Source organism: Cyprinus carpio, chromosome A1, assembly GCF_018340385.1.
Source record: "Cyprinus carpio isolate SPL01 chromosome A1, ASM1834038v1, whole genome shotgun sequence".
Classification (NCBI taxonomy): Eukaryota; Metazoa; Chordata; class Actinopteri; order Cypriniformes; family Cyprinidae; genus Cyprinus; species Cyprinus carpio.
The window spans coordinates 18,744,290-18,770,387 of NC_056572.1; the positions used below are offsets into that span (position 1 = coordinate 18,744,290).

At 37.6% G+C, this 26,098-nt stretch overlaps 1 protein-coding gene across 3 annotated transcripts in view; it reads right to left on the minus strand.

The window, feature by feature from the left end:
- Nucleotides 1–26,098, minus strand: part of LOC109080004 (radixin-like) — a 106,868-nt gene that overhangs the window by 23,291 nt on the left and 57,479 nt on the right. For all 3 annotated transcript variants that reach the window (XM_042756333.1, XM_042756349.1, XM_042756342.1), the window contains exons 5-10: nt 24,069–24,191; nt 8,432–8,583; nt 4,888–4,971; nt 4,577–4,723; nt 1,759–1,855; nt 142–305 (exon numbers count right to left, since the gene is read on the minus strand). In XM_042756333.1, the coding sequence (XP_042612267.1) occupies nt 142–305; nt 1,759–1,855; nt 4,577–4,723; nt 4,888–4,971; nt 8,432–8,583; nt 24,069–24,191 (767 nt within the window). The remainder of the gene's footprint in view (nt 1–141; nt 306–1,758; nt 1,856–4,576; nt 4,724–4,887; nt 4,972–8,431; nt 8,584–24,068; nt 24,192–26,098) is intronic.

Consider the following 26,098-nt stretch of genomic DNA (forward strand, 5'->3'; position numbering starts at 1 on the left):
AATTTATGGTTGCATGGACTTTCAATGGCTAGACAGAATACTACTATGTAAACTAAGTATAAATAAAAATCATGAAAGATAAAAATGAAAAAAAAAAAAAAAAATTATGTAAATGATGTCATGTTAAGTGTTCATTGTCACCTCTCTATCTGTTTCTGGTGTTTTTCTTCTCTGGCCTGAGCCTTCATCTGCTGCACCTCAATGGTGTCAGGCTTCCTCCTCCTCATGTACAGCTCATGGTTGCCCATACACAGAGCCAGGATGCGCTTGTTGATTCGCAGTCGCGGTGCAAAGAACACAAAGTCCTGCCATCACAATTGAAAAGATTCAGTGAACATGTTCATATTTGATCTCTGCATGCTATGACTGATATAACTGATTTGACTGATATGACTGACACTTGTTCTCCATACAGTCATGGGCAAAAATATCAGCACCCTTGGTAAATATGATCAAAGAAGGCTGTGAAAATTAATCTGCATTGTTAATCCTTTTGATCTTTTATTTAAAAAAATTCACAAAAATTTAGGTGCTGTTTTACATTTTTTTTTTTAAGGTTTTCTGACCCCGAGACTCAACTTTTTTCTGCAATTCTCCAGCTGTGGTCCTTGGAGAGTCTTTAGCCACTCAAACTCTCCTTCTCAATGTGCATTAGGATGATATAGAGAGACGTCCTCTTCCACGCAGATTTATAAAATTTTCTGTTGATTGGAAATTCTTAATTATTGGCCTGATGGTGGAAATGGGAATTTTCACTGCTCTAGCTCTTTTCCTAAAGCCACTTCACTAATTTGTGAAGCTTAATTATCCTTTGCTGCACATCAGAAATATATTCTTTGGTTTTTCTCATTGTGATGGATGATTAAGGGAATTGGGCTTTGTTTTCCCTCATATTTATATTTCTGTGAAACAGGAAGCCTTGGATGGATAATTTCATGTTCATAATCACCCTGGAGTGCTCAAAATTGTGAATATGAATGGGAATATATTTCTGAGATATTTTACTCATAAGAATTTCAAGGGGTGCCAATAATTGTGTCCAGTTTGTATTTGAGAAAAACATTCATTTCATAATGATATTTCCCCCCATTTTAAATTCTTATTATTCAATGAAAGGTTAGATTTTTGTGAATTTTTTTAAAATAAAAGATCAAAAGGATTAACAATGCAGATCAATTTTCACAGCCTTCTTTGATCATATTCACCAAGGGTGCAGATATTTTTGGCCATGATTGTATGTACAAAGTTTTGAGAAATTTGGACTTTGTGGCCAATGATTAGGCATACTTGTCATAATGGGCAAGTTTTTTTTAAATATACATGTGTTAAGGTTTAAAGCAAGTGTTCAGTAGGAAAAAAAAAAAGAAAAAGTTTGACACCATGTATGGTTGTGGAGTTATTAGCAAAGTTGCTTATTATAGTACCACCTTAAACTTGTTACACAAAATTTTGTACTCGTTTTCACAATGTACAAATGTGTCCATAATTATAATGGTTTGCCTATTCGGATTTGACATTCTTAGTCACTGAATTTTGATTGGTTGCGGAGTCATATTACAGAACATATCAGGATGTCCAACAAAGAAAATTCATACCAATTTACAACTGTATGGTTACGGCATTATTATAGATATTCGTTTGTAAAAACCATATCAACGTCTTACCCCAAAATTATGGGAATGTAAACATGGTCCAAATTGAAAAACGTCTGTAGTTCAAACTGACAGAATAATCATAAATAGTAATTAAAATACTTACAGGTGCTTTTTTATCAATGGGCTTGATGACAAACTTTTTATCGTTGAAAGAAATATTTCGGATCTCACTCCAAGGGAAACCAATCTTTGGTGTGAGCTTAAAGAAAAACAAAGAGAGGGATGAACAAGAATAAAATTACATTTACTTTTATCCACATTATTCAGAAAGTCTTGTCAAAAACATCCAGCAGTGGGCAGCAGAGGAAAACACTTAGTTCACACCCTGTTCTAATGTCTGCCCTATAAGGCAGGGAATGGATGGGTGCTGAAGCAGGAGGGAGAGGTCAACTCTAATAATGCAAATAATACTCACACGATAATATGCACAAGCTTCCGTGTTTACCATACGCATTATGTGTCAGTTATTGCTTAGATGTAAATAAAAGGTTACATTTATAACTCTTAGATTTTTGAAGTTTTGCTTGCCTAAATTTTAGCTCAAAGGAGAAACCTCTCAGGTTTCAGTAAAAATCTATAAATTATTTTAATATGGAACAAAATTAGGGTGAGTACATTTTGACAATTTACATTTTTAAATGAACTACCCCTTTAATAAAATCTTCCAGGGGAAAAAAATTTATAAATTTTTTTTTTAGAAATTAAATTTTCTAAAGTGACAGTAACTATTTTTACATTGTTACAAAAAATATAGATTTCAAATAAATGCTGTTCTTTTAAATTAATCAAAGAATCTTGAATAAAATGCATCAAGGCTTCCACAAAATGTAAAGCAGCACAACTCTTTTCAACATTGATAACTACAGTATAAGCAGGGTTCCCACTCTTTCATGAACACCAGATACAAGGACTTTCAAGGACTTTTTAAAGCACCATTTATTTTATATCAAGCACCTATCAAATTCACACCTCAGCATATGTAGCATCATGAAAGACCTCTTACATTACTCAACATTTCACTTAAACTTAACATTTACATTAAAAAATTCAGAGTAATGAGCTGGGTTTGAATGTGTAGGTTTTATAAATTTAGACCAATTTGAGCAGTCGTATTCAAAGGAATTAAATTATATCCATCAGTGGAGATCACACTGGTAATATTCAAATACAATTTCCCAAATACTGGTAAAAATATATACTCTTGCATCAAACAGGTTTTTGCTGTAATTATTGTAAAATGTTTAAATTAATAAAAAGTGGGTAAACAGGGCTCTATGCTTACTTTTCTTTTAAAACAGTCAAAAATTTCAGGAGCACCTTCTAATAAATAATCAAAAATTCTTATCAAATATTAGCCTTCCCATTAACTGATTTACAGGGAATTTAGTTTTTACAAATTTGTAACGCCATTTTGCTAACTTTATAAAAAGTATGTAATCTTTTATGTTAAATTCAAAAAATTATATTTATAAGCTTTTTAAAAATTTCTAATTAAAACAAAAGAATAAAATAAAGTAGAATAAGTTAAAAAACAAATTAAATCAGTGTTTAAAAAATAATTTGTACTAAAGAGGTGGCACAGAAGAACACAAAAGTGGCTTGCAGGTGTATTTTCAGACATTTAATGAGGCTCAGATGTGGCATGAGTGCAATTCAATCCATAAATTCATGTTGAGGTTAATGTTTTAAATATAACATTTTAAATATAGAACTGAATTAAATAACAGAAAAGATCCTTTAAAAATCAAAGTAAAACTGCCAGTAGGTGGCGGCAAATCATTGAGTTTATCACTGAATCATTCATTCAATTGATTCGATCGCATGACTAATTCATTCAGGAATGAAGCAAGTGACTGGCTTTATGAATGGTTAATTGATTCAGATTTGTTTAAAAATGGATGTTCATTCAGAAACTGCTGTGTTTGCTAGGAGATGTGCATCGGCTCAGCTGTGACTTTGTTTGAAACTATTTTCATTGATGAAATAGAGCAAAATCAGGTAATAGTGTAGTCAGACAATGCAAGTTACTTAATATTAATTTTTTAGTTAACTGTTGTATTAAATCAATATCACATTTGAAAAATCCCTTAATAATCATTAAAAGCTGTCACTCACTCATCGCGATCTCACAAAGTTCCATTATAATCGACAAAGCTCCATACACTGCGCAATGAATCTCTTATTAACACCCTGTCAACACTTTGTTTGCTATAATGAGAGGATTCGTGAGATTGGAGAACTCAGCACACGTAAATAAGTTAGAAACCTTTGAAACTCACCTTAGCGCAAACACAAATATGCTGATCGGCTCAGCTGCACTGGCGCTTCTACATTTTTTTTTCATAGTCGCACGCAGTAGTTTTCAGTAGCAAATGCACTGCTTCTCCATAGGTTCATGCAGGGCTGCGCATCAGCTCACATACTAAGTATTTTTTTCTTGCGCTACCCCATCTCAACCCCCAATCATTAGTGCTGTTTCGTTTTGTCTTTGGCATATAGGACAACTTTTGAAATAGCACCATTCTACTAAACAAAAATTATTTCAAATTTCAAGGGCTTGAATCCATGTGTCTGATATTCAAGTACTTTCAAGAAGCGAGGGAACCCTGAATAAGAAAAGTTTCTTGAACAGCAAATCACCATATCAGAATGATTTCTAAAGGATCATGTGATGCTGAAGACTCAAGTAATGGATGCTGAATATTCAGCTTTGCATCACACTAATAAATCACATTTTAAAATCTATTCACATAGAAAACTGTTTAAATTGGAATAATATTTTCACAATATTAGTGTTTTACTGTATTTTTGGAAAGAAAATAATTTTCAAAAACATTTTAAAAAAATCATACAGACCCCAAACTTTGGTACAGCAGTATGTACATAAAGCAAGTGTTAGACATTTCAGTGTTAAGACATACTTGTCTTCATGTTCATAAATGTTAAGACCAAGAGCATCCACTCCCAGCCAGAGCTCTGTTCCTTTCTTATTTTTGATCTCAAAGTAGTTCACTCCATACATCTCCAGATCCTGAGCGATCTTCAAATACTCCATCATAGAATCCTCTCTGTAAACACACAATCATGTTGCGAATAGTAATACTTCTATTAAGCATTGTGAAGTGCACTGTGTGTGTAGTTGGGGACTGAAAACACCAGTGCCCTTGTATTATAAGCTATTGTTATGTGTACTTTGCATTGTCTGTGCATGTGTTTCTGTGTCAATCCTTACCTCAGCATACCCCTGTGTTCCCCGTGCCACGTCTGTATTCTGTCTTCCCACTGTTCTTTGGTCAGTTTATGTTGCTCCAAAACTCTACATGATAATATCCACAATACACACGATGAATCAGTCTGGCACCACTCAAAAAAAAAAAAAAAGGGCAAAATAATAATCAATATTGTATAACAATATTATTACTCTAACTCTAATGGAACACAAAAAGCTGGAGACCTAAAATTATGACTTGGAATTCTTGAAGGCAGGGGAAAACAAAAGTGTTGTTTGCATTGGTTTCATTGAATGGAGTTAGATTTGTTTCGTATTTCAAGATGAATAGATTTTGATCCAAAAAATGAATGTAAAGAGATTTACAAAAAATGTAATGTAAAGAGATCTACAAAAAGCACTTTTTTTTTTCACAACATTGTGAGTGGAAAATGCACATAAAACCTTGCAATACTGAACAATGTGTCTTTGTATTTATTTTGGATGCATTTATTTGTGTTAAGCGCCATGCCTATCTATATACACCACAATATTAATTTATCATTAATAGGGAAGGAAAGCTCTCCACATGTTTGTTAGACCTTGAATAAGTGTTGAGTAAATGTAACTGCTCACAACTGAACTCCATAGCATATGCTACCTTTTAATTTAAGGCCACATGAACTTAATTTTCTACCCCTAATTTCTGTGTTTTCAATTACATTTTTTTCTGGATTCTGTGTGATTTAATACAAATCTATCATCAACATTGTGTATAATGAAAGGAATTAGTAAAACTTAATTATATCAATCTTTTCAAATGTAATTGAATTAAAATGTAATTCATTTACAACAAAGCATTGCATTTATATTTTTATAAAATCAGATGCTGCACAACAGAACTACTAATACATGGATAAAAAAATCTATAATTGCATCTTGGTTGTATGATATTTCTTAAAAATAATATAATTTCTTCAAGAATTAATGTTTCAAGAATTTACATTTTAAATTATTTTGACAGTTTGACATGATCTTTTCAATTTCAGTTTGTATTTGACGGTAGTGTTTCTCAAATGAAACACTTGTGAAAAGCTTGTGAAGTGACTCTCAGAACAGCTCTTAAGATATACTGTCCATATATATTGAGACGGCAGATGCTGAAACACCGCAATTGTGACAAGGGTTTGAGTTTGTGTAATAGAAGAAACTACACCACTGATTCACAAAGAGACAAGCAGAACATGCAGAATTATTAGCGACAGGCACTAATTGCATTTTGTCACATTATTTCATATCGAGTAAAAATGTCCAGAGCTTATCATCATCGACACAAATTTTATTGTGATTTCGATATGATATTGTTTATCAGCCAGCCCTACCCCATACACATTGGTTTATGCTTTAAAAGTAAAGAACACAGAGAAGCAACTTCTTAAAGAGTGTTTAAGAGCATGCAAAGGATCTTCAAGAAGCCTCTTTAAAGCACTTTTGCTAACAATATTAAAGCCAAAACAAACTAGAAAAAAATACAGAGTAATTGTTCTCCAAACCATCAGAAAGCAGCAGTGGGAGGAAGTAGTTTGCAGAGTAGTTTGTCAAACAGTCATTTCATGAGAAGTTTGTGAATGATTGGATTTTTTCATATATAAACTGATTAGGTTGTAAGTAATTTTGGAAGACATGTGAAAATGTTTTTTTTTTTTTTTTTTTTTTTTTTTTTTTTTGAACAAACCATATAAATATGAAAACATATGTATAACACTAAATTAAAATGCTTTCTTAAATATTCTTTTTTAATTAATTAAACATTTTCTTTTAATTAATGTTTGTATTTAACATGGACCATTACTTTATTCATTATTTCTGATATTTCAGGATCATTTTGTAAATGTAAACATTTTAAATTTTATACAAGTGCAAACTTGGTGCTTAATGAAAAACAAAATCAGGTGATTGTGTTAACCCATCTATGCAAATGTATGTTTATGTAGAGACAAAATATCTGTCAACAATTTAATTTGTGAAGACACTGATGAATGGTCCACCACAAAAAAAATCTTAAATGCTATCTAAAATTCAAATTTTAAAATTTACATTTTAGATAAACTTTCTCCTTTAAATAAACTTTATTTACAACAAAATAAACTTAACATGAAATAAATATTCTTTTTTTGGTAGTTTTGTAATTCCTACAGGGTAGGGGAAGGGAAGAAGTATGTAAAATGAAAACAAAAGTTTCTAAGCAGTAGTACACATCGAAATGTTTTTTTTTTTTTTTCTTTCACCAGAATAGTTCAAGGTAGATTTCAGCCTACAGGGATACCTGCACTGGATGGCCAATTTCACTTGTATTTTGGGTATTTTCAAAATACAAAATACTGTATTTGTATTCAAATAAATTTTTCCACACAATATTTTGTATATGTATTTAAATATATATTTTTTTTCTGCACAGTATTTTGTTATTTTCTTTTAAACACATAAACACTCAACTACTCAAACCACATACATTAAAATAAAAAAATAAGGTCCACCCTGAAATCCTCATCTTCTGAATCTGATAGTAGCTTAAATTTATGTACCACATTGAACTACAAAGAAAGAGAGAAGCTTGTTACATTACTACATTACATCTGAAACAACCATCGAGCAACTCATAGGTGTAGGACATCCAACTTGTGTGCAGTCATGACCAAAAGTTTTGGCAGTGACAGATTTTGTGTTTTGCAAAGTTTGCTGCTTCAGTATTTGTAGATTATTTTTCCACGTTTCTTTGGTATACTGAATGATAAACATTAGTTTTAAAGGCTTTTATCTGCAAAAAAAAAAAAAAAAAAAAATATGAGTCAATATTTACAGTGTTGACCCTTGTTCTTCATAACCTTTGCAATTCGCTCTGGTATGCTGGATATTAGCTTCTGGGCCAAATCCTGACTGATAGTGATCCATTCTTGCCTTATTCTCAGAGTTGATCACAATTTGTGGGGTTCTGCTTGTCCACTCTTCTTTTGAGGACTGACCACAAGTTCTCTGTGGGATTGATATCCGGGGATTTGCCTGGCCACGGATCCAAAATTTCAATGTAATGATCTTTGAGCCACTTCTTTATCACTCTTGCTTTGTGACATGGTGCTCGGATGCACGGATCATCACCAAACTGCTCATGGATCATTGGAAGAAATCCAGCTTACTTGACACTCTGGGACGTCCTAAAGACTTTACTGCAGTCTGCTCTTACAATCTTAGTATGATAGTGATTTTATCGGACAATTACTTATTCACACTTTCACATGTGCTGCTGATATGATTAGTCAATTAATGTTAGCTGGTCATTTTGTGTCAGGATCAAAAAACTGTTTTTTGTTTTTTTTGAAAAGTTAATTTTTTGGCCAATGAAGCTATTAGCAATTATTGTAAATGCATCTGATCACTCTACACAATCTAGAAACAATGTGAATGAACACCACAACAGCTTAAGCAGCAAACCTTGCAAAACACAAAATTTATGTCATTGCCAAAAACTTTTGGTCATGACTGTATTACTATGTTGAGAAGACTGGCTTACCTCTGTGGTAGCAGCCTGTCATTGGTGAGGTAACCAGGCTTGTGGATGTCTCTGTTGTAGTCGGCGTACTTGGCCTGAACAGAGTAAGATGCCAGTAGGACTGCTGTCTCCGGAGGGCAGTAAATCTCATCATTCAAAATGGCTTCCTTCACCTAAACAGCATAAACAGTTTAATTATACCATGTTTGATCTGGGCCTGTTTCTTTCTTTCCTGGAGGTGTCACTGTTGGACAGTATTATTCCTGCTTCCTGTCTGCCATGCTTCTGGTTTGTGATTGTAGCTCTGTGTAGCTTATTATCACTCTCTGTTGTTTAAAGGGGTCATATGATGTTGCTTAAAAGAACATTATTTTGTGTATTTGGTGTAATGAAATGTGTTTATGCGGACAACATTCTTTTCCACATAATGTACATTATTGTTTCTCCTCTATGCCCCGCCTTCTGAAAAGTCAATTTTTACAAAGCTCATCGGTCTGACAAGCGAGGTGTGCTCTGATTGGCCATCTATCCAGTGCGTTGTTATTGGCCAAATGTTTCAAGCATCTGACGGAAATGTTACACCCCTCAACATATACTGTCCCGGTCAGAACACCGGCATTACAGGACAAAAACAGTAAAACCCATTACAAACAAGGCACTTGTTGGATCCAGTGGGGACATACTTACTGATTATAATGACTTATACTGTTTTTTTACGCATTGCGTTGCATATCGCGCCGCGTAAACATAAAACCATGTCTGCATTTGTGATCGGAAAAACGACAAACAACAAGTGCTACTCTACACTGCTTAAAATTTGCTTTTGAATCATCAGTGGCAAATCCTTTACATATATAAACCTACTTACATACCGTGAGTCAGAAGCGCCAGACTGTCCTTGCAAAGAGTGAGGAATGGCCAGTGGCCTGAGTGAGGAACAGCCAGGGGCTTGAGTAAGGAACGTCCCGCGGCTTGAGTGAGCGGCAGCCAGCGGCCATAACGAGGAACGGCAGGCGGATTCGATGAAGGAGCGTTGGGGGGTTGCGGCAACCACATGTGAAGACCCTGGGCTGGACTCCGCTTCGTCCATGGTGAAAGGCGATCCACAGCGTGAAGCTGATGTATTTCCTCAGCGACCAGCACAGATCAGCTCTAGGCATGACGAAGCGGATATCGTGCTCTTTTGGAAGGCCAAACAAAGTAGTTTCACTTTCACAATGAAACACACAGCGTGTCTCCATGAAATGGCGCCAGTGGCAACAGCGAGAATAAAAGGTACGCCTTCTTTCTTTGCATGAACATTTGGGCTGCATTTTGCAAATCTTCCACCACAGAAGGGCTGCACGATGTGTCGTTTAAGCATCGATATCGCGATGTAAGAAACCACGATAGTCACATCGCAGGATGTGTGATGTAGGCTGTCATAGTTGATCCGTTATTCATTAACTGTACGGGCCAGCTGCTCCCCGGCCCTTGACGAATGATTCACGGATTAATTGCACAGCTTAACCATCATAGAGTGGAAGTTTATCATTTGCATGTGTTTTTAAGTCCTGTCAGTTTTAAGTCCTGTCAGGGCGCATATAAGAACGAGCAGAGAGAGAGAGAGAGCGAGAGAGCCCCGGCCGCACGCGCGCGCGCGCGCGCTCACCTTCACCGTCTTTACACAACACGAGCGCTGTCTTGCTCTCTCTCCCTCGCGCATATTAATCCAAATCAATTGACACGATGGTGTCAAAAAAAAAAAAAAAAAACTATCCAGTGATGAAATGTTTTCTGTGTTGTCAAATCTTGTGCGATATCCTAAACTGCCGAGATAATTACACAACCCGTGCCGAACACGTCTGATTCGCGAACTAATGATTCCTTTGAACCGATTCAGTTTAATGAATGGTTTAAACAACGGACCTGTCCAACACTGAACTCATGAGACGTCTGAATTGGTGTATAAAAAAATCTGTAACACTTTACAATAATGTTCTATTTATTAAACTATTTAACTACATTATTTAACATTTACTATTACTAAACTGCACTTCTACAACATTGTTAATTTCAACATTTAGGCTATAGCCTTCATGGTTGAAATCAAAAGTTGTACAGATTTGTTAACATAGTTAATGCACTGTGAAGTAACATTACCAAACAATGAACAGCTGTGTTTTTATAAACTAAGATAAACAAAGATTAATAAATATAGTAACAAAAGTATTGCTCGTGGTAAGTTCATGTTAGTTAATATTTAACAATTCAAACATATCCTAAAGTTACAAACAAATAATTTACTCAAATTTAAATAATACTCTGATGTTTAAATCATTTAAAATGAGAATGTGAGTGTGCTCACCCCATTTTTGTTTGTAAGAAAAAATTAGATAAGATTTCATATCGCAATATATTTCGCAGAAAAATAAAATATCGCAATGTCATTTTTTTCCAATATCGTGCAGCCCTACACCACAGTGACGTAGAGATGTGGAAGCGTGCTTAAAAGAACCGTTTTAGGGGGGCGTGGACAAGTCTTAACTTTTATAAAGAATATCTCTTTGGATTTGCAACTTTACAGATCTTCTTTATGCACCAAGAGCTTGTAACACTCCAAAGAGAAAGGAAAAATTTTAATCGCACCATATGACCCCTTTAAAATGATACAAAATGCTAAACTTAATTCACCCCAAATTTCTGATATTATCTATGAACCTAATTTAATTTAACAATTCGCTTTTATTCTAAAACCACGAGTGCAGCGCGCATGCAGCGTGTTAGCATTTGTTAGCCGGTCAGCTTGTCATTAGCATCACATTCCCACAACTTCATCAAACAGCTCTCTGTAGCTCTCTCTCTCACTCCGTTTCTTTTCTCTCTCGCTCCATTTTTTCACAAGTTCATCAAACAACTGTGGTAAGTCAGAATCATTCATCAATCACGGTGAGTAATGGATTCTTATCCTACTATTGTTGTTGCAATCGGTGCAAACATGTATAGTTTCTCTCTCTCTCTGTCTGCGATGAGGGATCCACATGTGATAAATGCAGGAAAATAGTTAGGCTGACAGAGAAGATTTCAGAATTAGAGACAAGCATCCAAACTGTAATTGAGTACAGTAAGAATGTGAGGGCTCTAGATATGACTTTGGATGCGACTAGCTCAGGGAGTCCTGTACATTGTTCGGTTCCGGTTACAATGCTTCTGTAGCAGGGCAACTGGGGTAACTGTGAGGCTGCATAGTCGCGGGTCAAAACACCGCTCTTCCATTCCAATCAAAACATTAAACAGGTTCTTCCCACTCAAAGAAGCACCCACTGAGAAACCTGATCAAAGTGCTGTTGTTATTGGGAATTCTATTATACGGAACATGAAAACACCAGCCAACAGCCACCATAGTCTAATGTTTACCGGAAGCCTGACATCTTGACAAATTTAAAAGTGCTGGCTAATGCTGAATGTAAATACAGTAAAAATTGTTATTCATGCCAGCGCTAATGATGTTCGACTTTGCCAGTCAGAGATCACTAAAAATAACATTGAAGAGGTGTGTGAACTTGCAAGTACAATGTCAGACACTGTAATATGCTCTGGTCCCCTCCCTGCTTACCTTCAATAACAGGTAATCAGGCAAATATAAAAGTGGGTAGTTCACTGTGGCAGTGGGCGCGGCACCCCTCGTGTGAAGAACAACGAGTGTAAAGACCATCGACTCTACCTGTGCGACTCCACCGAGCAAGGATACTGACATGACACTTGAGTATTGCTTTTCTCCCCTTTCTTTTCTTTTTGTATAGCTTGTTCTCAACTACTTATTTAGGTCACTTGTACTCACTATGTGCTTTCAGATCTCCACTATTACTACTAACACTCGAGAGCACGCACTGTACGTCGGAGGCAGGCCTATCCCAAAAATCTATGGCTGTCCCACTGACCTCTACTACTTTACTCTCTATTCTGGTTGGTCTCTGGAACTGCCAGTCCAGAGACCGGCAGTTCCAGTGGGAAGAACCTGTTTAATGTTTTGATTAAAGAGGTTTAAACAGGTTTAATCCACTGTTAATAAAGAAGATTTAAATTATTCTATTGCTACTCATTCTGGTCTCAACCTCATGGCCCTTACTGAGACTTGGATCAGACCTGAAGACACTGCCACTCCCGCAGCCCTCTCCACTAATTTCACTTGTTCCCACACCCCTCGTACGACCGGGAGGGGTGGAGGTACTGGTTTCCTTATCTCAAAAGAATGGAAATTTGATCTTCAACCATCTCTTACAGGTAATGGTTCATTTGAATCACATGCAATTACTATAACCCACCCTGTTAACATCTACTTTTTGGTCGTTTATCTTCCCCCAGGTCAACTGGGAAACTTCTTGGAGGAGTTGGATGTGTTACTATCAAGCTTTGCTGAGGATGGTACTCCTCTGGTACTGCTTGGTGACTTCAACATCCACCTAGATAAACCCCAGGCTGCTGACTTCAACACTCTGCTCGCCTCATTTGATCAAGTGAGCGTCTACTACAGTGATTCAGAAATCAGGCAACCAACTGGACTTCATCTACACGCACTGTTGCTCCATGGACAACACTTTAGTTGCTCCAATGCACACCTCATACCACTTCCTCATAACTGCTAACCTCGCACTTACTCCTGAAACGGCACATGCTCCTCCGCAGGTCACCTTTCGACGGAACCTATGCTCACTCTCTCCATCTCGCCTGTCCTCTTTGGTTTCATCCTCACTTCCTTCACTCGCTCAGTTTTCAGCTCTGGACACAAACTGTGCTACTGACACTCTTTCCTCTACTCTGACCTCTTGCTTGGACAACTTTTGCCCACTGTCATCCAGACCAGCACGCACCACCCCATCTGCCCCCTGGCTGTCCGATGTTCTCCGGGAACATCGCTCTAAACTCAGGGCTGCAGAGAGGAAATGGCATAAATTAAGAAACTCTACAGACCTCAGTGTGTATCAGTCTCTCCTCTCTTCCTTCTTTGCAGATGTCTTCACTGCTAAAACATCATACTACCACAACAAAATTAACAACTGTTCTGACTCTCGCACACTTTTTAAAACTTTCTCTTCTCTTCTTAGTCCGCCTCCACCTCCTCCTTCATCGACTCTTACAGCAGACGACTTTGCAGTTTTCTTCACAAATAAGACAAGAACCATCAGTGACCAATTTTCCACACCACAGATGGATGATAACTTCATAACGATGAATACACACTCTCTCTCCTCCTTCTCTCCACTCTCAGAGATGGACGTTTCCAAACTTATCCTGTCCAGTCATCCTACTACTTGTCCACTTGATCCTATTCCCACTCACCTCCTTCAAGCGATTTCTTCTTCAGTAATACCTTCAATTACTCACATTATCAACACCTCTCTTAAGCAGGCTCGGGTAAGCCCTCTGCTTAAGAAACCATCTTTAAATCCAGCACTTCTAGAAAACTACAGACCAGTATCCCTTCTTCCATTCATTGCAAGGACACTTGAGTGAGTCGTGTTCAAACAACTCTCTATGTTTCTTGTACAGAACAACCTCCTGGACAGCAACCAATCTGGCTTCAAAAGCGGCCACTCAACTGATACTGCCCTGCTCTTGGTTACTGAAGCCCTGCGACTGGCAAGAGCAGCTTCCAAATCCTCAGTACTCATCTTGCTGAATCTGTCTGCTGCTTTTGACACAGTTAATCACCAGATTCTACTGTCCACCCTCAGAAAGATGGGCATATCTGGAACTGCACTCCTGTGGTTCAAGTCCTACCTCTCAGATATATCCTTCAGGGTGTCTTGGAGGGATGAAGTTTCTAAGTCACAATTTCTTGCTACTGGGGTTCCTCAAGGCTCAGTGCTTGGACCACTTCTCTTCTCCATCTACATGACGTCATTAGGATCTGTCATTCAGAAACATGGCTTTTCCTATCACTGCTATGCTGATGACACTTTATTCTACTTCTCATTCCAACCAGATGATCCGACGGTAGCTGCTCACATTGCAGCCTGTCTGAGTGACATTTCAAGCTGGATGAATGACCATCACCTTCAGCTCAACCTTACTAAGACAGAACTGCTGGTGGTTCCAGCTAACCCGTCGTTAAATCACAACTACTCTATACAGCTGGGTTTGTCAACCATAACTCCTTCCAGGACAGCCAGAAACCTAGAAGTTGTGATGGATCATCAGTTAAGCTTCACAGACCATATTGCTATAACGACCCGGTCCTGCAGATTTGCCCTATACAACATTAGGAAGATTAGACCCTTCCTGTCAGAGGAAGCCACCCAACTACTTGTCCAAGCTCTTGTTCTCTCCAGACTGGACCATTGTAATGCTCTCCTAGCGGGCCTTCCTGCATGTACTATCAAGCCTCTAAAACTGATCCAGAATGCAGCAGCGAGGGTTGTCTTCAATGAGCCAAAAAAGCTCACGTTACTCCTCTCCTCATCAGGTTACACTGGCTACCAGTAGCCGCTCGCATCAAATTCAAGGTACTGAAGCTTGCCTACAAGACGACCACTGGCACGGCACCAATATACCTAATTCGAACATCCGCGTCTTTACTCATTTTCAAAAAACATCTAAAGACTCATCTTTTTCGCCAGCACTTGACCAACTAATACTAGCACTTACCTTTTCTTTTCTTTTCTTTTCTTTTCTTTTCTGTTCTTTTCTTTTCTTTTCTATCCTATTCTTGGAAAGGGGAAAGAAAAAAAAACAAAACAAAAAAAAACACCTTGCTACGAGTTCTGTGCTAGACTAACTGAGACTTGTCATGGCACTTTTATACTGTTGTTGTTCTCTCGTTGATCTGAATGCTTCTATTGTTCTCATTTGTAAGTCGCTTTGAATAAAAGCGTCTGCTAAATGATTAAATGTAAATGTAAATGTAAATGTAAATACGGCACATAGTCTTAGAGTTTGTACTTGACTAACTGGGGCCCAGGCCCAGGATGCAAACAGACTTACTAAACCGACCATCTGCTAGCCGCCTACGTCACAGAAATCAGTTAATTCTCAGCACATAGAGACTCTTTCACCTACATATCACATTATAGAGACTGTGTGTGTTCCCCGAACTAGAAAATACAAAAAAAAAAAAAACTAAAAAAAAAAAAAAAAAAAGCCAATTCAATTTAAGAGTAACAATTTAATTGATGTTCAACAAATAAAAAACAGATGTAATACGGATGAACAAATGATAAAGCTTGGTTTGTTGAATATCAGGTCCCTTTCTACGAAAGCACATTTTGTAAATGATATGATCACTGATCATAACCTAGATGTGCTCTGTTTGACAGAAACCTGGCTAAAACATGATGATTACATTATTTTTAAGGAGTCTACCCGCCCCCCCCCAAATATAACGGTTATAAACATGAGCCATGTCCAAAAGGTAAAGGGGGAGGTGTTGCTTCAATTTATAACAATGTTTTCAGTATTTCTCAGAGGGCGGGCTTCAAGTATAACATGTTTGAAGTAATGGTGCTTCGTATAACATTATCCAGAGAAACAAGTATTAATGATAAATCCCCTGTAATGTTTGTACTGGCTACTGTATACAGGCCACCAGGGCACCATACAGACTTTATTAAAGAATGTGCTGATTTTATATCCGAGTTAGTGCTGGCCTCAAACAAAGTTTTAATTGTTGGTGATTTTAATATCCATGTTGATAATAAAAAAGATGCATTGGGATCAGCATAAATAGATATTCTGAACTCTGTTGGGGTTAGACAACACGTATCAGGACCTACTCATTGTCGAAATCATACACTAGATTTAATACTGTCACATGGAATTGATGTTGATGTGAAAATTATGCAGCCAAGCAATGATATCTCAGATCATTATTTAGTCTTGTGCAAACTTCATATAGCTAAAACTGTAAATTCTATTCCTTGTTACATGTATGGTAGAACCATCACATCTACCAAAAAAGACTGCTTTGTGAGTAATCTTCCTGATTTATCCCAATTCCTTAGCATATCCAAAACCTTAGAACAACCTGATGTAACAGAAACTATGGACTCTCTCTTTTCTAGCATTTTAGATACAGTTGCCGCTTTACGCTTAACTGTTGGCACTTTTGGCAGTGGACAGGGACAAATGTTCACTTGCTGCCTAATATGTCCATATGGAAGGTGCATTTATATATATATAAATGCACCTTCCATATGGACTACATAATCACAAAGCATTTATTTTCATAAATGCTAAAAGTAGACATTTCAAGCTTTCTGTAAATATATCCCTCATGTCTGTGAAAAAAGAATTTCAGGTTCATTTTTGTGACATGCTCCAGTACATGGAGATGGAGATGTCAGAAAGTGCTTCTTGTTAGTTTTCTTTATTTTACAAAAAGCACAATGTTTTGTTGATATTGTGAATGTGCCCAAATAAAAGCAGACCCTTCATAGTTTTGAATTATGTATATTACTCTGTGTATTATCTGTAAGAGCAAAAATATATTTTAAGTTGTTTCCAATGTTATGAGGAAAAAATGAAAGGTATTACACCGGTGCCTCATGCAGTAAGTGCCTGACAGCTTGGCTAAAACACTTGGCAATGCAGCTAATAGTGCACATTTATCTAGGTTACGTTAGTGTGAGCAGCCATGTAAAATTCCTACTTAAATATTTCAATTTCAAATGATAAGCCATAATTGAGGTTTATGAATGATAGGTGAATGTTTGGATTTCCTGCTCAATACACCTACTGTATTTTTTTTTTCTGCAACTAACTGAATTAGTCAACAATTAAGGGGGTAGCCCTATAAGTATGTTTGATATTAGGGGTGTGCAGCGAAGCCAGTATTTGTATCTGTATTTGTATCAATCACAAAATTTTTCATATCTGTATTCGGATAATACCGGAAGTAGGCGGAGCTTGAACCAGAACTGAATAAATATGCAGTGTTTAACTAAAATAATATATTTTTTTTATTTTTTTTAAAATAACATTTAGCCTATTTAAACATCTTCTAACAGTCGGAGCCGATTTCCTTGTATAGGCAGCAGAGGCGGACAGAGTACACAACTTTATTACTTGAGTAAAAGTACAGATACCCCTTTGCTAAATTTTACTCAAGTACAAGTAAAAGTACTACAGTCAGATATCTACTTAAGTAAAAGTACTTGTTTTTAAAAGTACTTGAGTATCAAGAGTACAAGAGTACATTTTCTAAATATTGCATTACTACTGCCACAGTGCTTACATTTATGTACAGAAACCGTCCTACATGGAGTTATGAAAAATTTTAATGTTAATACCTTGGAGAATGTAAAAGGAATTGAAAGTAAAATCAAGTCATTTTCATCTTTTTACCATGTTGCTTTATTTATCATTTCTCACTTGCACACAATGGCAACACTCTGACAAACCTCTGCTAGAGTTATAATGGAATTTTTGCACCCACATTTGAACCTGACTGTGTTAAACACACTGCATACTCAAGAACATCAAAGCAAATGCTCAGCTTACATTAATGCGTAATATCAGAAAAGAGAATTCAGCTAAGAATTGTGTGTACATGTGAGTTTCTCTGTTTTTTCATCAATCAAATCAATAAACCTAAATCAGCAAAGAAGGCAATATAGCAATGTTCTGACACACCTCTGAACCTGACTGTGTTATACACGCAGCATAGAAGAGAAAATAATAATGATTAAAGAAAATTAGCTAATCAGCTGTGTTTAGGTCAGCGTACAAAGAAGGAAAAATTTAATTCAGCTCATTTGAGTGACAGTATTAAGCCCCTTCCTCTCACAGACATACAGGCAAAGGCAGAAGAAAATACTTTCAGCTGAATAACACCATTCTCACACACACAATCTATGTGTGACAACTCTCTGTGTGTGTGTGTGTGTACTGTATTTCAATTCAATCAAATGTCATGAAGTCTTTGGCGGATAGCTGAATGTGATTGCTGACAGGCTGTGTCCCAATCAGTGGCGCCTGCACAATCCAATCACGTTTGAGAGGGAAACAACACATTTCCGAGATTTTTCTTTTTTTCCGATGAAGTCATCAACCCACGTCTCGCCCTAATCAGACACCGCTACGTCACGTAATAGCAACAAAAACATGAACAAACACTGAACGATTGTCTTTTTATTAACTAACATTAACACAGATTAATAAATGTATTGTTCCATGTTCGTTTGTGTACCACGCGCAAGGTTTATGAGCATAGTCTATACCATATACCAAGTCTTCTTCTCCGTTTTTAGTATATCTCTGTGGCAGAATTACAGCGCCACATGCTGGTCTGGCATGCATACTACATCGTTTTGCGGTTTCGTGTGGACACGGATATTTCTTGAGACGAGGGAAAAAAAGATCGGATTGGGGTAAGCTCCGTCTCCGTGTGGACGGGGCCGAAGAAGTAACGGGTACTTACAGTTATGGATAGAAATGTAGCGGAGTAAAGAGTACAATATTTGCCTCTCAGTAAAGTCATGAGTACTCCCCAAAAATGATACTCGAGTAAAGTACAGATCCCTCAAAATTGTACTTAAGTACTGTACTCAAGTAAATGTACTCTGTTACTGTCCGGCTCTGATAGGCAGTGCTTCAAAATACTAATTTTTGATACTCAATTAGATACTCAAACTCACGTTGCTCGAAGCACAATCGCACTGGTTGTGCTTAGAGCAACGTGAGTTTGAGCACCAAAGAAAATAAAAATAAAAATCCAATAAATAGATATTTAAGTATCTAAATTAAAACAGTAAGGGTTCCTATGCAATTTAGAAATATGGAAAATGATTTAAGTAATTTCCAGGAAACGCATGGAAAAAGGCAACTGCAACACTGCTATTTTATTTGCGCTTATTTCATTTATAAACTCATTTACATTTACATTTAATCATTTAGCAGACGCTTTTATCCAAAGCGACTTACAAATGAGAACAGTAGAAACAATCAGATCAACGAGAAAACAACAACGGTATACAAGTGCTATGACAAGTCTCAGTTAGTCTAGTACAGAACACGTAGCCAGGTTTTTTATTTTTTATTTTTTTGGAATATGATAGAAAAGAAAAAGAAAAAAGGTAAGTACTAGTATTAGTTGGTTAAGTGCAGGCGAAAAAGATGAGTCTTTAGATGTTTTTTGAAAATGAGTAAAGACTCAGCTGTTCGAATTGAGATCGGGAGGTCATTCCACCAGCTGGGAGCAGTCCAGGAAAACGTCCTTGAGAGTGATTTTTGAACCTCTTTGGGATGGCAACACAAGGCGTCGTTCACTTGCAGAGCGCAAACTTCTGGAGGGTGCATAAGATTGAACTAGTGAGTTGAGGTAAGTTGGCGCCGTGCCAGTGGTCGTTTTGTAGGCAAGCATCAGTACCTTGAATTTGATGCGAGCGGCTACTGGTAGCCAGTGTAACCTGATAAGGGGAGGAGTAACATGGGCTGTTTTCGGCTCATTGAAGACAACCCTCGCTGCTGCATTCTGGATCAGTTGTAGAGGCTTGATAGTACATGCAGGAAGGCCTGCCAGGAGAGCATTGCAATAGTCCAGTCTGGAGAGAACAAGAGCTTGGACAAGAAGTTGGGTGGATTGCTCTGACAGGAAGGGTCTATTCTTCCTAATGTTGAATAAGGCAAATCTACAGGACCGGGTCTTTGTAGCAATATGGTCTGTGAAGCTTAACTGATGATCCATCACAACTCCTAGGTTTCTGGCTGTCCTGGAAGGAGTTATGGTTGACGAACCCAGCTGTATAGAGAAGTTGTGATGAAATGATGGATTAGCTGGAACCACCAGCAGTTCAGTCTTAGTAAGGTTGAGCTGAAGGTAATGGTCATTCATCCAGCTAGAAATGTCACTCAGACAGGCTGAAATGCGAGCAACTACCGTCGGGTCATCTGGTTGGAATGAGAAGTAGAGTTGAGTGTCATCAGCGTAGCAGTGATAGGAAAAGCCATGCTTCTGAATGAGAGATCCTAATGACGTCATGTAGATGGAGAAGAGAAGCGGTCCAAGTACAGAGCCTTGAGGAACCCCAGTAGCAAGTTGTTGTGACTTAGAAACTTCACCCCTCCAAGACACCATGAAGGATCTATCAGACAGGTAGGAGTTAAGCCACTGGAGTGCGGTTCCAGAGATGCCCATCTTTCTGAGGGTGGATAGGAGAATCTGGTGATTAACAGTGTCAAAAGCAGCAGACAGGTCCAGCAAAACGAGTACTGAGGATTTTGAAGCTGCTCTTGCCAGTAGCAGGGCTTCAGTAACCGAGAGCAGGGCAGTATCAGTTGAGTGGCCACTTTTGAAGCCAGATTGGTTGCTGTCCAGGAGGTTGTTCTGTACAAGAAACATAGAGAGCTGGTTGAACACAGCTCGTTCGAGTGTCTTTGCAATGAATGGAAGAAGGGATACCGGTCTGTAGTTTTCTAGAAGTGCTGGATTTAGAGATGGTTTCTTCAGCAGTGGGCTTACCCGAGCCTGTTTAAATGCTGAGGGAAATGTTCCAGAGTGAAGAGAGGAGTTGATAATGTGAGTAAGTGAAGGTATGACTGAAGAAGAAATCGCTTGAAGGAGGTGAGTGGGGATCGGATCCAGTGGGCAAGTAGTAGGATGACTGGACAGGATAAGTTTGGAAATGTCCGTCTCTGAGAGTGGAGAGAAGGAGGAGAACGAGTGAGCATTAGTCGTTGTGAAGTTATCCTCAGTCTGCGGTGTGGAGAATTGGTCACTGATGGATCTTGTCTTATTAGTGAAGAAAACTGCAAAAGTCATCAGCTGTAAGAGTCGATTGAGGAGGAGGTGGAGGCGGATTAAGAAGAGAAGAGAAGGTTTTGAAGAGTGTCCGAGCGTCACAACAGTTGTTAATCTTGTCGTGGTAATATGATGTTTTAGCAGTGAAGACGTTTGCAGAGAAGGAAGAGAGGAGAGACTGATACACACTGAGGTCGGTAGAGTTTCTTGATTTAAGCCATTTCCCCTCTGCAACCCTGAGTTTAGAGCGATGTTCACGGAGTACATCGGACAGCCAGGGGGCAGATGGGGTGGTGCGTGCTGGTCTAGTCGACAGTGGGCAAAAGTTGTCCAAGCAAGAGGTCAGAGTGGAACAAAAAGTGTCCGTAGCACTGTTCGTGTCCAGAGCTGAAAACTGCGAGAGTGAAGGAAGTGAGGATGCAACCACAGAGGATAGGCGAGATAGAGAGAGTGAGCTTAGGTTCCGTCGAAAGGTGACCCGCGTTGGAGCTTGTGCCGCTTCAGGAGTAAGTGCTAGATTAGCAGTAATGAGGAAGTGGTCTGAGGTGTGCAGTGGAGTAACTAAAGTGTTGTCCACTGAGCAACAGCGCGTGTAGATGAGGTCCAGTTGGTTGCCCGATTTGTGAGTCGCTGTAGTAGAGACTCGCTTGAGATCAAATGAGGCGAGCAGAGTGTTGAAGTCAGCAGCCTGGGGTTTATCTAGGTGGATGTTGAAGTCACCAAGCAGTACCAGAGGAGTACCATCTTCAGGATAGTTTGATAGCAGCACGTCCAACTCCTCCAAGAAGTTTCCCAATTGACCTGGGGGACGATAAATGACCACAAAGTGGATTTTAACAGGGTGGGTTACAGTAACAGCATGTGATTCAAATGAACCGTGACCTGTAGTGGGGGTGGTTGAAGATCAAATTTCCAATCTTTCGATATAAGGAGACCAGTACCTCCACCCCTCCCAGTCGTACGAGGGGTGTGGGAACAAGTGAAATGAGTGGAGAGGGCTGCGGGAGTGGCAGTGTCCTCAGGTTTGATCCAGGTCTCAGTCAGTGCCATGAGGCTGAGACCAGAATGAGTAGCAATAGAAGAAATGAAGTCTGCTTTGTTAACAGCGGACTGGCAGTTCCATTTAGCTACTTCACACACTTGTTACTGTGTTGTAATTTTAGAGGATTATGTAAAACAACATGAATTCCTTTGGCTCACCGGTTCCTGCATTTAAAAAAGTATTTCACTTAAGTAATTCGCAGGTCTGGAAAACCTATGGGGAAAAAAGAGAACAGAGTATGGAAAAATATTTCCCTTTTTTTTCCTATTCATTGTTCTTAAATATAAAATTAATAATTTCTAAAATACATTTATCATACAAGTAGGAAGATTTCATGACAAACATTTAGTGAATTAATTAATTCAAGGCTAACATTTCTTTATGCAGAACTATTTAAACAAGTCTTTTTTTTACTTCACTAAACAAATGTGCTTTTGCCACGCAAACCAGCAAAAGTTAAGATTAGTTCAATCTTTTGCGCCCTCCAGAAGTTTGCGTTTTGCAAGTGAACGACGCCTTGTGGTGCCATCCCAAAGAGGTTCAAAATCACTCTCACAGACCTTTTCCTGGACTGCCCCAGCTGGTGGAATGACCTCCCGATCTCAATTCGAGTCTTTACTCATTTTCAAAACACATCTAAAGACTCATCTTTTTCGCCAGCACTTAACCAACTAATACTAGTACTTACCTTTTCTTTTCTTGTCTATCATAATCTTTAAAAAAAAAAAAAAAAAAAAAAAAAACCCTGGCTACGTGTTCTGCACTAGACTAACTGAGACTTGTCATGGCACTTGTATACCGTTATTGTTCTCTTGTTGATCTGATTGCTTCTATTGTTCTCATTTGTAAGTCGCTTTGGATAAAAGCGTCTGCTAAATGATTAAATGTAAATGTAAATGTAAATGTAAATGTAAGGAAGCAAAAATGTAGGCCTAGTAGAAAATGTATCTGTATTTAAGTTGATTATTAGCCTATACTCTAGACAGAGAGCTGGTTTGGTTTTTGAGAGACGGAGATGCGCAGAGACGGCAACACAGCTGTTTGATTGGCAATCGCGCTGTGTTTATTCATTCATGTATCATATCGTAGCCTATAAGGTTTAAATCATTACCTTTTATATACACAAATAGTAGAACATGTATGATGTAATATTTTAGGTAATATTAGACCTGCTCTTGACAAGCTCTGATTTCTTAGAGATGCACGGAGTGGCAACAGCAATGTGGTGTATGATTTGCGCTCTTTTAATTCATAAAGTTTACGTTCATTCACTTCACATACTCACTGAGTGAATTTAGAGGTATGTGTAAAATATTGTGCTAATCCCCTGGCTCACCTGTGAATCTAGCAAACAACAGACTGTGCTGCAGCCTCAGCCGAATATTTGGGCAGAATTATTCGTTATCTGTTATTCATATTTGAAGCCATTATCCGTGCCTTTCCGAATAAGATATTCGGCTTCGGGCACACCCCATTTGATACAAGGACCACTGAACTCTATTCCTGTGTACCAGCTTTTTTTTCTTTCTAAAAATGCAAGCACTGTTAATGCAAAGCATTTTTTTTATTAGTGCAATTTAACAAGATTTTTTGTTTAAAACACATTTATCATTATTTTACTTCCATATATAAATGATATAGGTTCATCACCGAAATTGTTTTGATAACAATCATCAGGAAAAAAAAGACTCAGTATAAAGATTGTCTATCCTTAAAATTAGGTATGCATCTAAATGATTCTATGGTTTTAAAATTTAAAATTACATCCACATGGTTTTTGGTTCACCATCACCACCACTGAAATTACTCCCCTTCCATCCTAACACAACAAGATATAATAGTAATTTTGAAAACTAAAATGCAATCGATGGCAAGTATGCATAGACTAGTTGCCCCAGTACCTGTAAGAAGAAGAGACGTTGTGTTATCTCTTGGATCAGCTCTTCAGAAACATCTTCTGGAAAAAACTTTGCCCGGAACTTGAACTGTAGAGGGTTTTCCTTTCTAACATCCTGCTGAGTCACCTGCCAAATTTTTACAGAAACACATTAAAAAGCTTTATTTACCCTGATCTGAAGAAGTTGATTTAGGAAACTTGCATGCAAGGTATATATTTCAGTTCATAAATGCGCTGAGAATTGAGGTTTGAAACCATGTCTTTGGCATGCTAATGCCACATTCAGCTGTTTAAGCTACTGGAATGCCACATAAAACCTAAATCAAGTATCCAAGCTACTAATGACTGCAGTAAGTAAAGCAAAAATGTGTAAAGAATTGAACAACAAGCTAACAAACAGTAAGGATGATTTATTGTGATGCGAAGCACCACCGTTAGAACAAAATAATACAATATACAACTAGACAAAATAGCAACTAGTGTTGTCAAAAGACCCAGTACTTAGGTACCATGTCGGTACTAAAAAAAAATGAAAACGTTATGGTACCAGCTTTTTTTTTTAAGTACCAGTGGTACCGATTACCCGGTCAACCCGGCTCTTCATGCGCCATCCGAAAGGTGTGTAGATGCGCTCTCTTCATAAAAGCACTGAGACATAGCAACATCAAAAGGAGGAAACACACCAAACTAACAAAACACTTTAAAGACAGACACCCAGATCAAATGAAAGAGTTCAAGCAGGTAAGTTTCATTTTAGTTTAGTGTTTCCCATACATTGATTTATTCATGGCGGCCCGCTACAATATCAAAACTGACCATCACAAATAGATTTTCCTCAAAAGGCTTTGACTTCTTTGAATGAACATGAGCTCTGCTCATGTCAAAGTCGAAACCCTGTGCGGGTGTTTTTATATCACTGTATTTCTGAAGGAAACTTACTGTCTTCAGAAAATTATAGATGTTATTTACATGTCACCTTGCCTGTAATGCCTGATAAACCAGCGTTTGTGAGCGGAGTGCTTATTTGATTACAGCCGTTACTGGGGTCTCTCCCGCTCTACAAGCGCCTCCTGCTGGCTGAGAATGAATTTGCGTATATATGCTGTCACAAATAGAGTGCAAGTCTGTGGGAAACGCCGCTTCTGTTATGAATATTATTCAATATTTTAATTTAAATGTCGGATTGAAATTAACATTATTATTAGAGTAGTTAATCATTAGCATAAGCATGGCTAATGCTAATATAATGAGCATTAGAATTAAGTTTCTTTATTAATCATTTAATGCTCCTATAACTTTTATTATGGTAAAAAAATGAAAAAAATAAATAAAAAAATAAAAAAATGGAGGACATTATTTTTTACACACCATAGTCTTTTAAATGAATTGTGAATCTAAAATATGCGTGTTAAAGAATGTACAAATGGTTAACATTGTTTGTGTCATATCAGTCAGAAAAGCAGTTCTGGGCTTTTTTTTACTTATTTGTAAACTAAGTTGTTATTCTTGGCTGAATAACTCTGGAAGGTTTTCAAAATCCCTTTAAAATTAAATATGTACACAGTTTGAATTAAATGAAAGTACAGTCAAATTTTTTAATTAGCATGTTTTTGTGTTTTACTTTGGTACCGAAATTGGTACCGAGAACCGTGGATTTTCACTTGTTTTGGTACCGAATACTGAAATTTTGGTACCGTGACAACACTAATAGAATTCTTGTTAAACACAAACACATAATACAAATCATTACATTTATGCATTTGGCAGACGCTTTTATCCAAAGTGACTTGCATCGCATTAAAAGGTACACATTTGATCAATTCTTGCTTTCGAACCCATCAAATTGAAACCATGACCTTACCATTGCTTGTGCCATGATCTACTGTTAGAGCTACAGGAAGACATTTAGTTCAAACTGAGAAAATGCCACATTGTAACTGTTGCAAATTGCTAGTATGCCTCAGCAGACTCCTGAGTTTAACTAAATACTTTTTCACTGGAGTCACTTGTTAAAAAAATCTTGCCATAGATCAT